The following is a 14,163-nucleotide window of genomic DNA, read 5'->3' as shown; positions in this document are numbered from 1 at the left end:
ATCAGGGCCTTCTTGACCTGCACTCGCTCCCAGTTAACTGAAGCCCCAGAAGCCCCACCCCGCCTCTGTGCGGTTCTCCTTCCGAGAAGGAGCCGCTACGTGCCCGGTCCGCCTGCCCATCAGCCGTGCAAGCCCTGACAGACTTCCTTCCCTACGGGACTACATGCCACGGATTACTAACCAAGGCGTGGCTGGGGCCTTCCCCAGTGATGATTTATCTTTTTGAAATTTATGATGCAGAAGGCAAGCTGCCTGTCTTTAGGGATCCAGCACTTCTCACCTTCGTTCTGTGTTTCAATCCATGTCCCTTGAGATGTTACTGTTTGATTTCTGGATTTGACAGGAATTTACTCGTTTGTATTCTTAACATTGGGATACAATTGAAAACTAAATTTTCCCTAAGCAGTGCCTTAAAGATTCTGGCGTTCCCTCTGGCCCTGCAGATAGTTAATCCTCTTCCTACCAGTATGTACGTGAGGACCAGTGTGCATGTCCACACTCCTGGCTTTCTGGCATCTCACTGCTTTTTGCCCCGATGTTAATCTAACATTGCAGCTTGGCAGTTGACCCCCCAGGCAAGATAATGCTTTCGTAATTGGGTGGCGCTGTCGAAAAAACTTGGCTTTGCTGTCCTCAGCCTCACAAAGCTGTCTTCTTTGTCCTTGTCTGGCTCCAAGCTCTCCAACTCAAAGCATAGAGACACTGTTTTTGTGGAAAACCCTTAAGAAGAAAGTGCAACCTGGCCTCACCACTGAGGACTTGACTCAAATCCTTGACGTGAGGTAACCTCTCTGCCCAGGCACGACCCACCTGACACCCTGGGCGGGAGAGAGAGAAATGGAATGGCCCTCTCTGAGCATCTGCTACAGCTTTCAAGAAACTCAGGGTCTTCAGGGGTCTTGAATCAACTCTGTGGTTACGCTTGCTGTAGTCAGATAATAAAGTATCCCCTTCAGAAGTGGCTCCAGCCAGAGCTTTGCCTTCACGTGAATTCTGGTTGGTTCCACGTGACAGAGCATCAGCGCCATGCTGAGCCCTGTGGGCATCGCTGGAGGCAGGATTTTCAGAGAGAGACTGTTCCTCTCCCCTTGCCCTCCTTTGCTTCAGTCTGAGCTGGCTTAGCTTGTCTTGGCAGCTGCCTGTTTAACGCTTTTCCTGTAGAAACCTTTCTGCTTGGGGAGCTGAGCCTTCCCGGCAGTGAGCTGGGAGTGAAGGCGAGTCCACTGCATCCAAAGTGGCCCCACCGACTTCCGCCCATTTTTGTGATAAGTCGAGTGTTTCCATCCCCAGGCAGGCAGCCTGCCGTGGCAGTGGCCCAATCCTGACCAACAGGATACAGCCGAAGGAAATGTGCGGGTGATGGGCTTTCTCCAGGGCTCTCCTGGGTGTGTGGGTAGAAGAACCCACACCAGGCATTTGTGCCACGGGTGGGCTGTCCCCCACGCGGCACTGGGTTCAGTGACTTCCACTAAGTCTTGGGTTACTGCCACTCTCGATCCACGCCCCCAACCGTGTCTGTCAAACGACAGTAATTTTATTCTGGAGCTTGGAGGTATCTCAACAAAAGTTCCAGAGTTGCTGCTTTCTTGGCAACCTGAAGTGACTCACATGTGCCTCCGAAAACCTCGTTTGACCATCAGCTTGAAGCTTTCAGGAGGGCTTCCTAGGCGCACCAGTGGCTTCTGGAGCAGCAGGATTGTCTGCCCACGATTTCATGAGCCTGTTGTGAGAATTAGATGAGACCTTTCACTGAAGTGCTTAGCGTGATACCTAAAATTATCCCCCTAGACTGAATTTTGTTCATTCCACATGCCCAGTATTTGGCCCATTGATTGCCTGGTACATAATAAATGCTTGATAAGTTATTTAAGAACTATACGGTAATTCTTTTTTTGTCTTAAGATTAGGAGCAACAAGGTAGATTTAAGGGTTTTTTTTTTAATTCAGCATTGGTGCCTCTACATGCATACCTTCCTGCTTGTCCCATATCAACCTTTATTGCAGCTCTAGCCCCTTTATTTAGCTCCTCCGCTGGCCTCCCTTTCTTTTCTTTTCTTTTTTTTTTTTTTTTTTTTTTTTTTTGCGGTATGCGGGCCTCTCACTGTTGTGGCCTCTCCCGCTGTGGAGCACAGGCTCCGGATGCGCGGGCCCAGCCGCTCCGTGGCATGTGGGATCTTCCCGGACCGGGACACGAACCCGTGTCCCCTGCATCAGCAGGCGGACTCCCAACCACTGCGCCACCAGGGAAGCCCCTTTTCTTTTTCTTTTTTTTTTTTGCGGTACGTGGGCCTCTCACTGTTGTGGTCTCTCCTGTTGCGGAGCACAGGCTCCGGACACGCAGGCTCAGTGGCCATGGCTCACGGGCCCAGCCGCTCCATGGCATGTGGGATCTTCCTGGACCGGGGCACGAACCCGTGTCCCCTGCATCGGCAGGCGGACTCTCAACCACTGCGCCACCAGGGAAGCCCGACAATGGCCTCCCTTTCTTATATCGACTCCACACATTGAAATTAACTATGGACTTGAAAAGGTTTGGAGTCTGGGGGTTAATGCACTACAGATGATGGTGGCTTTGAAACCCTAAACTGGACTGGAGAAAAACTGACCCCTGGGCAGTTAACCGATTAGAAAGGAGAGAGAGAGGGAGAAAGTTTGTGTGTCTGTCTGTCATCAGTGTTTGAACACCTGTTGTGGGCAGGGCACTGACTATTGCAGGTGCTGGGAACACAGTGGTAAACAAGACAGTGAGAGCACAGAATAGGGCAGATGTCTCGTTGGCCAGATGCGGGTGTGGTGGAGGAAAGCTTCCTTGAACCAAGGTCTGAAGTCTGAATGGGGCTTACTAGGCAGGAGTGGGGAGGGGGTGATCCAGGGAGCAGCTTTGCCAGGATCCGGGTGGGGGCAGAGTGCTGAAATGGCCGGCAGGGAGCCCCCGGCGCCTCAGGCCACAGTGAAGGTTCATTTTTAAGTGGGTACCCTGCTCATGAAGTGAGATGTCATTAGGGTGTTATAACTCCTGGGGCAGCCCCAGGTCTGAGAGGACAGAAGATTTGGGAGGCTTTGTTTTGCTAATCTGCCTCCCCAGCTGTCCCCTAGTTTTAAGATGCAGGATTACATCATCCAACAGAAAACATAAGCCTGTAGCATTCTTTCCCCTGGAGCGGGGAGAGGCTACCCTTTGCCCTCTGTTCAGAGTGCTTTCTCTGTGCCTAATGCTCCCAGAACTGGGGAGAAAAGGCGACATTGAGGTTTGGCAGAATCCAGCTGCCAGAAGCTATGTTGCTTTGTCTCAAGTTGGACCCGGACCTTTGAGTGCACTTGGTGGGGCTGGTTCCAGGAAGGGTTGATGAAGCATTGTTGGCTGTAAATAAACGTCCATTCTCCCCACTAGAAGCTGCTACTCCTCTGCTGAGTAAATCCTCCCAGCTCACATGGCAGCTTGTCCTGCTTCATGGAGCCATGTTGTTTTTCCTTCCTTCCTCTGCTCCAGTCATAGTTTTGCCGGTGGCCGGACTTTTATATTCTCTGCAGGGGGAACCACATTTCAGATTCTGTAATTCCTGAGGACAAGGCCCCTGCCATGGCCGTTAGATTCTTCCACATCTCAGGCACAGTTGATTAAGAAGTCAACGGTGTTGGGTTCAGACCACAGTCTTCCAGGGACGACCCCCAGCCCGCAGCAGCCACTCGTGCCCCGGTCGGTGGGACTGAAATGAAGCCCAGGGAGGTTGGAGGGGTGCAGACAGTCTGAAGAAGCCTCAGAGCTCTCTTTCCTCCCCTCCCTTTCCCGTCTTCTCACTAGGCTTCTTAGGAAGATGTGGATTTTGTTTTGCTTTGTTTTTCCTTGTGTCTTAATTGGACTTGAACTAGAGAGCAGAAACGATTTACCTGGTATTTTCTCCTAGGAACTGCTACGTGAGATGCTCTCCTAGGCAAGAAAAGCGCTCAGCCTGCTGTGTCTGAGGGGCGTGTGCTGTCACGTCCAGGTCTGGCCAGGTCTCTGGGCTGTGGGCTTCATGCCTCCTGGCTGACGCAGACATCCAGCCGTCTGGTAAATAGATCTCCAGGCTGAGTTCATTTCTTTGAAGAACTGAATATCCACCTGGAGGCCAGGGAGGGTGGATTCACGCAAGTCAGGACAGGTGTCCTGTGTGCCTTCGGAAACACCGCTTTGGGGAAAGAATAGGAAGAGTGGGTTCTTGTTCCTTTTTACTTGTATCCGCTTTGCTGCTCCCTTTCTGCCTCTTTAAGGATATACTGAGACTCTCTCTATAGCAGGTTTTGTAAAACCAGTTTCTTGAACTACTGGCAGTTTAATGGTGTGAACCTTCCATCTCCTTAGCTCTGTCCTTTTAAATACTTCATCCATTGTTTTTTCTGACACCATGGCTGGCTTCCGAGATAACTATCATGGGGTGCATTGTTCATTTTTGTGCCGAATTCCTGGTATCCGAGGCATGACTGTCTCTCTGGGTCTTTGTCTTGAATGTGGACCCCCCTCTCCTCCCCGCAAGGCTGCTTTCATTGGATGAAACTTGTTTCAATGGACAGTTGAGCATAAATGGTTCTAAAAAGCATCTTTGGGGTATTGGACCCCTGTCTTCAGTGGTCTCACTGGACACCCCGACGCTCCTTCGTTGCTGGGCTTTCGTCAGCATCACTTCAAGTCCTGCACCCAACTCCATTCCAAGAGCGTGTGATGCTGTGGCTCAGGCCCTTTGGTGTGGGGCAGAGCCAAGCCCTTCTTCTCGGGGTCAGGGCAGGGGGTGGGGGATTAGGCTGCTTTAGGATCCGGAAGTACTGTACCACACCACATGCCCAGGAGCTCAGCAGGCCCACGGCCAGCTTGTTCACGTCAGAGGGCGGAGGAATTCCATTCTAAAGTGTAACGAGGTGTGGCCACCAGGAGTCACAGAGTCCCATTGTTTGTTTCTCCAGGGCCTTAGGAGTCACACGTGTACACGTGACACGAATGGGGGATCTGGACAGCGACAGATTCCAAAGTCTTTCCAGGAGACCTTTGTGCAGAATTGTATGGCGTCCAGTCTGTGGAGGCTAATTTATACGTTTAGCTTTCGGGAGTCTCTCAAGGCAGGAGAATCTTCTCGCGGTTGGGTCCATGGTCCATTGGTCGATACTTTGCTTGGGGATAGTGTGGAGCTGGATTCCGCTGCTGGGAAGGTGGGGTGGGACTTCTTTCTGTGGGTGCTGGGTTTGGGATTGAATAAGAGGCCATAGCCCCAGGGGACTTGGGGTGCACTCTGGGCACTACCCGCCGCCTTCTGTCCGTGTGTCTGTGTGTGTGTGTGCACCCTGTGAGGGCAGAAAACCAGAGACTAGACTAGTTGGCAGATTGAAACCAACTACCCAGTTAATTTTTTTTTGTTTTGTGGCGTGCGTAGAAAGATAAACCTGGGGGGAAATGAGGAGCTGAGCCAGAAGAGAAAAGACTGAAAGCAGTGGAGAGAACTTCCTGTTTGTGACTCTGCCCCATCATTTCTTTTTCTCCCAGAGACGTGACTAAACAGACCTCAGCTAAGCCAGGCCAGGGCCTTGAGAGACGCAGGAATCCCCACCTCTCCCTACCCCTCCCCCTCCCTTCGCTGGGGCACAGGAGAGCCCCAGGGAGCCTCACACCCTTTAATCTCACTGAGGAGCCCCTGGTGTGAACAAGTACTTTCCCCTTTGAAGAGAAGCTGCCTGTTTGGCGACTAACTTCCTGTGCCTCTGGAGCAGATGTGCTGAATTCCCACGTGGATATCTTGCCTCTTTCCTCGCTGCTTTGCATTTTGGCCACGAAAGGGGCTGGGGCAGTGCTTTGGGAAAGAGCTCTAGGGGGCCTTTGAAGAATTAATGGGTCAGTCCTGTACGACCAGCCAAATGGCCCAGGAGGGGAGGAAGGATGTACCCAACTGATGCTTTCCCACAATTAGCACCCAGAAAGCTGTCCCCTAGAGGGAAAATTTAAGGAACTTTTACCGTCCAGCGTTTTGTTACTGCCATGCTCGTTAACATTGGTTCCTCCAGAGTCACAGCTACGGAGGGACTGTCGTGGGACCCGTGGAGAGCGGCTCTCTCTGGAGAGCAGCTGATGGATAACCAGCCTGAATTCGGCACGGCAGCCCTCGGGTGCACCTCCGCTTTGCCCACCTGATCGGCGGGGGCGGGTGGCTGGAGGAGACGTTTGCTAAGCAACCTGGCCTGGGCATTATGCCCATCCAGGTGGAATGAATAACTGCAGTGTGCCGAAGAATGAGGGGGTTTTGGCCTGTCCCAGAACCAGAAGGGACTTTTTGGAGAAGGGGGCTAAGAACTGCTGCTCTGGTCTTGGCGTGGAGCCCGGGGTGGGAGGGTGGTCTTCCTGCCCCTTCCCTTCTGAGACGTCACCTCAGTGTAACATTGCTTCGTGTCAGCGGAGTGCACAGAGCTCCACGGCCGTTTCCACGTGCCCATCGGGTCCAGAGTTTTTACTGTCTTATCTCCTCCCTCACCAGCCAGAGGCGGGGGTGGGGGGGGGGCGTGAGATCCAACAATCTCATGAGCACAGCTTCTGCCACTGTGATCATTACCGTGTTATGGCAGTTGAGACCCCTGACCTAGCTGTGTTTGAGGGGCTCGGTTTCCCCAGAAATGGGGAAAACAGGTACGTTCCTGCCATTGCATTTGGGGCAGCAGAAGCAAGGAAAGGCCTTCCTGCCCACGGTGCCCGGGTGTGTGACCACGGGTGGGACGGTGCCTTCTCCGGGCTGATTTGGTTTAGATGAAGCATTTGCTCTGAGCGGTGAAATCCAGAGCAAGTCCAGAGCAGTCCGATGAGAAACATCTGCTCCTAGGGCTCTGCACGCCGCCAGAACTGAAGGACGTGTGGGAGTGGGTGCTGGGGACCGGGGTTTGCAGGAAGGGTCAGTGAAAGCTTTTCTTTGGCAGGACCGTGAGCCAGCGTAAGGAGGGCTGACAGGTGGGCCAGCGAGAGCCAGAGCGAGGCTGCCTCCAAGCCGGGCCTTCCTGGGGCCAGTGCCGTGACTTGTTGAAGTCTCGCTGCCTGCCTGCCCCCGGGTTCCACGAGCTACCCCCTTGTGATAAAGCCTCTCTTTTTTTGCTGAAACTGAGAGTAAGAAAAATCTCTTGGGAGCAGACAGTCTTTTGCGTTTTGGTCTTGCGATTCTCGTGTTGTAAAGTAGCCGCCTCTTGCTTCCTGGGCACCAGCTGGAGGCGCTGGTGTTATGGGGCGGCTGGCCGGGCCCGGGGAGAGCAGCGAGCAGGGTCCATCCAGACGGGCAGCTGTCGCATGGCTGGTGTTTGCGCTCCTCAGCGTTAGGGGTACCGGTCACTGCTGGAGGCCGTGGAGGAGAGACTGAAGCAGGTGTGTGGAGCATCCCAGCTGCTCTGATAAAGGAAGAAGGGGTATTCGGAGGTTCAGGGGTCCCAGGATTCCCCGAAGTGTCCGCTCACTCTTGGGGCTCTTCACGGTGCTTTCACCTTTTCTCCTTCCTTAAAAGTCCTGAGTGGTGTCAGTGAGGAGAGTGACTGTGGGTCAGGAGGCCCGGGCTTACTCCTTGTGTTTCTGTTTTTCTTTTGCAGGATAACCCAGAAGTAGAAAAGCGAGATCCCCAGGAATTAGTTGGTGAGTATCCTGGTGCGGGGGGCGGGGAGCCTCACGCAGAGCCAACCGGCTTCCAGCCACGCAGGTGGCTTCTCTCTGCTTCGGCCAAGGCAGCTGCTCTGCTGCTCTCACAGGGCCTTTGGCATTTTCGAAGACGTCTGGATGAGACACCCAGGGAACAATTCTTCTTTGACAGTCAGATTCACGGTGCGTTTCACTGGGCTTTGGTCAGTTGCCAGCGTTGTCAAGAGGGATTCAGGGCCCCCTTCAGCTGGGAGCTCGTTCCCCTTGTGCCCTGCGTCCGTCCTCCGGCCTTGCCCCCCCACATCCCCCTCTGCTGGCATATTCACGGGCTCAAGGAGCAAACATGTGGCCTCTGCTGGCACCCTGCTCTGTCCCCAGGAGGGAACATGCCTCACAGCCCTGAGGTCTGGGGCCCTTTGTGGGACTGGCCAGGGCAGTTACATTTCTGGAAAATGACACACGTGTCATCCCAGGTTCCGTGTTAACCTCAGCCTCTTAATCCTTTTAGGAAGCCTCTCAGCCCCTTCAGTTTGGCGGCAGACTTTGTGAGGGGCTCTCCCAGGGCCTGGCCCGGCCTCACGGCGAGGGCATTGGCCCTCCCTCTCTGTGGCGACTGTGCCCGCCTCTCTCCACCTGCTCCACTTGTCTTCACAAAGCAGGTTCCTGCTTCTCAGGCGGCCTGCAGAGCCCGCTCCTCTGCTTCCAGACGGAGCCTTTGAGACGTGCTTACTCTGCCCTGGGAAGCCCTGGACTCCGCCTGGAAATGCTGCTTCCTGCAGCCCCTCCAACCTGACCTTTCTCCGGATAGGATCCCTTCACCGGTGATGGGAGATAGGGACCCATTCTGGTTTTCCGGACTGAAAGAACTGAAAATTGTTCATTATATTTGTCTTCTGAGGAAGGATTGGGTAGCAGCGTGACCACACTGAGCAGCCCAAGTGCTCTGTGGGATCCTGCCTTTATCTCCGAGTTTTCTGATGAGTGGGGTATGAGTCTTTCCTACCCTATAAAAACCCAAATTTTCCTAAAACCTTAGAGTTTGCTCTTGGAAAATGGCGCTGTAGGGGTGGCCCAGTTGGCTTCACGGGCAGAGAGAACAGAGCACAGCCTCACCAGGCAGCCCGTGGCCTTCTCCAAGTGGGTGATGGACTGGAGCCTCGGCCTCCTCTCGCCTCCAGTCCCTGCTGTTCACCACCAGGACGCTGGGGGTGGAGCGTGGGGTCAGGGGCGCCGGCCCAGGAGCCCAACAAGGCAGCGCCCTCCACTCTTGCAGGCGGCGCTTGGCGAGCGGTGGAATGTGTGTGGGCACCAGCCATCTCAGCCCCGACTTCTTCCACAACAAGCTTTCACTTTTCCTCTCCTTGTCACTTCTTGAAAATAGCTTTGTTGAGGTGTAACTTGCATAGAGTAAGATTCGTCAGCTTTTAGTGTTAACTCCCACCACAGTCGTGACGTAGAGCATTTCCATGACTCCAAAGTGTTCCCCCGTACCCCTCCCCTTGCAGACATTTCCTCCCTCAGCCTCAGGCAAGCAGTGATCTACTTTCTTCACTGTAGTTTTGTCTTTTTTAGGATTTCTTATAAATCAGGATTTGTTGGCCTTGGCACGATTGACATTTCGGGCTGGATAATTCTTTGCAGTGGGGGCCTGGCCTGTGCACTGTACTGTGTTTTAGCAGCATCCCTGGTCTCTGCCCACTAGGTGCCAATCGCAACCCCCTCGTCCTGCCAGATATGACAACGAAAAATGTTTCCAGACACTGCCAGATATTGCCTTGGGGGGCAGAATTGCCCCTGGTTGAGAACCATTGATACAAATGGAATCACAGTTTGTTGGGGGGGTTTCTGTTGCTTTTTTGTTTGTTTGCTTGTTTTTTCTAGTTTCTTACACTTCCCATAGTGTTCTGTGTTTTTTTTATAAACTTCTTAGACCTTTTTTTTTTTTTTAAAGAACTTCACATTACCTTTTTATTTATTTATTTTTGACTGTGTTTTGGGTCTTCATTTCTGTGCGAGGGCTCTCTCCAGTTGCGGCGAGCGGGGGCCACTCTTCATCGCGGTGCGCGGGCCTCTCACAGTCGCGGCCCCCTGTTGCGGAACACAGGCTCCAGACACGCAGGCTCAGTAGTTGTGGCTCACAGGCCCAGTTGCTCCGCGGCATGTGGGATCCTCCCAGATCAGGGCTTGAACCCACGTCCCCTGCATTGGCAGGCAGATTCTCAACCACTGCGCCACCAGGGAAGTCCCTCCCATAGTGTTTTTGAGACCCATCCACGTCCTTGAGAATATCCATAGTTTTTTTTTTTTTTTTTTGCTAATATTATCTCGTTGTAGAGTTCCACCGCAGTTTCTTGAATCCAGTCACCCACAGAGGACACAGGTGGAGCTCTAAGCCTCAGAGTTTGGATTCCTCTTCCCATTTCTCACTGAGGAGGTAGTAGTTGACCTGTGCAGAGTGGCTTCTGCTCATGGGACCGTCATTGTCAGCCCCTCTGCCTGAACTCAGCTCCTTTTTTTTTCTTCCTTTAAATTTTATTTATTTATTTATTTTTGGCTGCGTTGGGTCTTCGTTGCTGCTTGCGGGCTCCTCATCACAGTGGTTTCTCTTGTTGCGGAGCACGGGTTCTAGGTGCGCGGGCTTCAGTAGTTGTGGCACACAGGCTCAGTAGTTGTGGCTCACGGGCTTAGTTGCTCTGTAGCATGTGGGATCTTCCCGGACCAGGGCTCGAACCCGTGTCCCCTGCGTTGGCAGGCAGACTCCCAACCACTGCACCACCAGGGAGGCCCCTCAGCTATTCCTTTTTTTTTTTTTTTCCCAGCTCCTTTTATTCATGCCTCTGGATGTGGGACTTGGGTTGCTCTGCTGGTGTGGGCAGCGTTTTCATATGTATAGACAGCCCCAGGTTTAATGGAGCAAAGGAAAGCAGGGAAGCTGGCCCAGGGCTCCCCAGCGCTGTAGCTGCCTGACAGAGCTGAGCCTGGGCGTCCTGCCATCCCCTCCAGTTGCCCCACTGGTGCCCCGTGGGTGGGCCTGGAACAGTGGCCGTGGGTGGTAAGCCAGTTGGGTCTCTAGTGAGCCAGAGACACTCTGCTGCCTCCTGCTTCCAGCCCCACAATACCTCCAGGCATCCCTTCACTCCTGCCATTCCAGAAGCCCAGCTGACTAGCTACTCCTTCGCAGATTTATACCTGGCAACTCTGGATACCAGCACTGTTCTGGGACTTGGGCACGCACGCACCTGGGGTGAAGCGTGCTGACGGCAGGCTTCTCGGATCCTGAGTGTGGCTGCCTGCCGAGAACACCCCAGGCAGACCTGGAGAGCCGCAGACGCGAGCTGCCCCCACGTGCCTGGATACACGTCTCGGTGTGTTTCCAGGGAAGGTGGTTTGAGGCTGGCTGCTCAGTCGCCATATATGTGGGTCTGATGTCTTCTGCTTTCGACTCATTTTGAGACTTAGGAGAGGCAGAATCACAGAAAGATTGCTCCTGAAATCTGTGAGGTAAACTTGTACCGAGTTTCCTGAAAGTATCTCTTCATTTGCCGGCTACTCCGAGGAATTTTCTCATTCCTAGCCCAGTTCCAAGCCCACAAGCTCAGGAGGGGCTCTCCCTCTCCCTGTCACACTGTATACCATTTGAGCCCAAGTGTGGCTGGGTTGCTAATGGCAACAGTGCCACACCCTGTTTTTCCAGAAGGCTTTCCTGGCAAATGCCAGAGGGCACTCTTTGTCTTCTCTGTCACATGCACACACACTCTCCGCCCCAGGGAAGCCTTAACCCTCTTTGCTGCGGCCCAAAGCCTGCCCCAGCCCCCCTTGCTTCTGTTGCTGATGCTTAAGAAATGCGAGAACCAGCACACCCCAGCTGGTTCCGCTCTCCGCCGGCCTCTGCAGCCTGCTTGAGCCTCAGGCTTTGACCTCCTGCCTCTCCCAGAGCTGGGAGGAAGGAGGAAGTGAGGATGAGATTGAACTCCTGCCAGATCTGGGTGTCCCTTGCTTCAGGAGACAGGAGACAGGAGGAGGGTGCTGGGCAAAGAGAAGCGCATGGTTCTGTGGTGAAAACTGCTCCCGGGCTGCACTGGTGTCTCAGTCCGCAGCAGGATATGTCACCCAGTCTCTGTCCTCTTCCCTTCACTCAAAATGGCAGATCTAGTACTCTGTTCCTGGGGCACGTCCAGTGAGAATCCACCAACAGTGAGAATCGGCACGTGTATCCAGGTTAGGAGACTGTCCCTGGGCTTGGGCCCCAGCCTCAGTGTTTACAGCGTGTGCAGGCTCCTTGGGCAGCAGCTGAGGCTAGTGAAGCTCGAAGCAGAAATCAAAGCACCTTATCTGCTAAGAAAATATTAACCCAGCTTTGGGAGAGAATGGGAAGGCTCGCTAGGCCATCCCCAGGCAGTCCAGGCAGCCACTTGGGGCTTAGAAGTCTCGCCTGGGGCCAGGCACACGGGGTACCCAGTCAGTACTTGCGGGTGTCACTGGTGCTGGATTCTGCATTCTTTGCTTTCATCCTGCCCCACCCCACTCCGCCTGCTGTTTGCTCACTGTATAGTCCTTTTCATGAGAGAACGTTTTAAAAGCACATACAGAATCTTACAACAAACAGCACATTGTCTGAGTGATCCAGAGCACAGCTCTGCAGTCGCAAGGGTGGCCAGAGGCAGCACGGCGGGGAGTGGAGAGAGAAAGACGCTTGGGTGGGCAGGGGCAGCACGGAGGGGAGTGGAGAGAGAGAGAAGCTTGGGTGGGCAGGGGCGGATCTCCAAGGGAATTGCCCCCTGGGAGTTGTGGTTCTTCACTTCAGAATCAGACCTTTTGTTCCCAAGAACGAAGTGGACCAAGAGCGGGTTGATTGGTTTTACCATTAAAGGGCCATGGACTGCCCAGGTGGCGCAGTGGTTAAGAATCCGCCGGCCAGTGCAGCGGACATGGGTTCGAGCCCTGGTCCAGGAAGATCCCACATGCCGCAGAGCAGCTAAGCCCGTGCGCCACAACTACTAAGCCTGCGCTCTAGAGCCCACGTGCCACAACTACTGAGCCCGTGTGCCTAGAGCCCGAGCTCCGCAACAAGAGAAGCCACCACAATGAGAAGCCCGCGCACCGGGACGAAGAGTAGCCCCTGCTCGCCACAACTAGAGAAAGCCTGTGCAGCAACGAAGAGCCATTGCAGCCAAAAATTAATTAATTTAAGAAAACATTAAAGGGCCCTAAGCTAATAACCAACAGGTCCTTTTGTAAATGTCATTTATGCACAAGGCAGTATTGAGTGCTTTGAGTCCCGAAGCCTAGGGAACCCTGAACTGCTCCTGTAGCCTCGGTAGGAGAGCCTGAGGTGAGAAGGATGGCGCCAAGCAACTCTGAGTTTCCGGAATTCTGGGAGGGTGTTTCAGGGGCAGAGCCCCTGGGGGGCTGGATCTGGTCACGTTATGAGCCAGCGGTGTGCACATCTCTTCCCAGCCTCAAGTTCAGCGACTTCACTTTGGTAGCTTGACATTAGCCGTGGGGAGAATTTACACCACAGAAATGGGCAGATGCTGCAGGTCGTGGCTGTGCCCCTCCCCACCTCCCAGCTGGGTGTTAAACATCCACCAGCGCACCCCAGGACATAGCCTTTGGCCACACGCCATCTTTATGCTCGTGCCCTCTGCCTGACCTTCTCTTCCCCTGGGTTGGCACGTGCCGGCTCCTTCTGGTCAATTGATCTCAACTCACATGCACCCCCTCGGAGTGCTACTCCAAACACCCTGTTCTACTGTTTCATAGTGTGTATCCCTCCTTGAAAATGTTTTATCGGCCTTTTTTTTGCGGTGGGAGGGTATTGTCCATGTCTGTCCCCCACCCTAACCCTCCCACCCACCCACAGAATTCTTCTCTGTTCTTTCCACAGCCTCCTTTTCTGAAAGAGTCCGGAACATGTCACCTGATGAAATCAAGATCCCGCCCGAGCCCCCCGGCAGATGCTCAAATCACTTACAGGTAAGCACAGTGCTCGACTGCTGAGGCCCATGTAGCCCAGGAGGCCTGGGACAGGTGTCTGGCTCGGTCTGACTTTAAGAAGCTTCTGGATGGCCCGAGTGGGAAGGAGCCTGCAGTCCTGGTGACCTCCCTTAGGCTGCTCTCAGGAGTTTGCACTGTACACAGCGCCACCCTCTGCTGCTTCAGCCGGGGCCCCTAGCTGCCCTAAGTGATGTCCTTACCAGAGAAAACAACATGCCTCTTCTGGGCAACCCTGAGCCAATGGGACCGTCTCGGAAGGAACTTTGCTAAGAAACTGAGGGATTGTCAGAATGTAAAATAAACAAATAGAAGTGCAAAAGCACAAGCACGGATATGCATAAACTTCAGTCCTCGTTTTCCTAAAATGCCAGTTCACTGGCTTCTTGTTTGACGAAACCTGGTGCAGACCTGACCTGAGGAGATGGAACGTTGCGTGCGGTCACTCCCTTGGGAGCAGGACCTCAGGGGACAGCGGGATTACACCTCCTGGTCAGCCTCGGTGGTTGTTTCTCCCTGTCCCTCTGCACGTTCCGCTGTGA

At 53.8% G+C, this 14,163-nt stretch overlaps 1 protein-coding gene across 2 annotated transcripts in view; it reads left to right on the top strand.

Annotated features, from left to right (window-relative positions):
* The window catches only part of SAP30BP (SAP30 binding protein), a 33,455-nt gene that overhangs the window by 13,083 nt on the left and 6,209 nt on the right, over window positions 1-14,163 (top strand). For both annotated transcript variants that reach the window (XM_073798281.1, XM_033848042.2), the window contains exons 4-5: window positions 7,582-7,624; window positions 13,515-13,603. In XM_073798281.1, the coding sequence (XP_073654382.1) occupies window positions 7,582-7,624; window positions 13,515-13,603 (132 nt within the window). The remainder of the gene's footprint in view (window positions 1-7,581; window positions 7,625-13,514; window positions 13,604-14,163) is intronic.

The sequence above is a fragment of the Tursiops truncatus genome, chromosome 20 (genome assembly GCF_011762595.2).
Source record: "Tursiops truncatus isolate mTurTru1 chromosome 20, mTurTru1.mat.Y, whole genome shotgun sequence".
Lineage (NCBI taxonomy): Eukaryota > Metazoa > Chordata > Mammalia > Artiodactyla > Delphinidae > Tursiops > Tursiops truncatus.
This window is presented reverse-complemented; position numbering and strand designations above follow the sequence as displayed.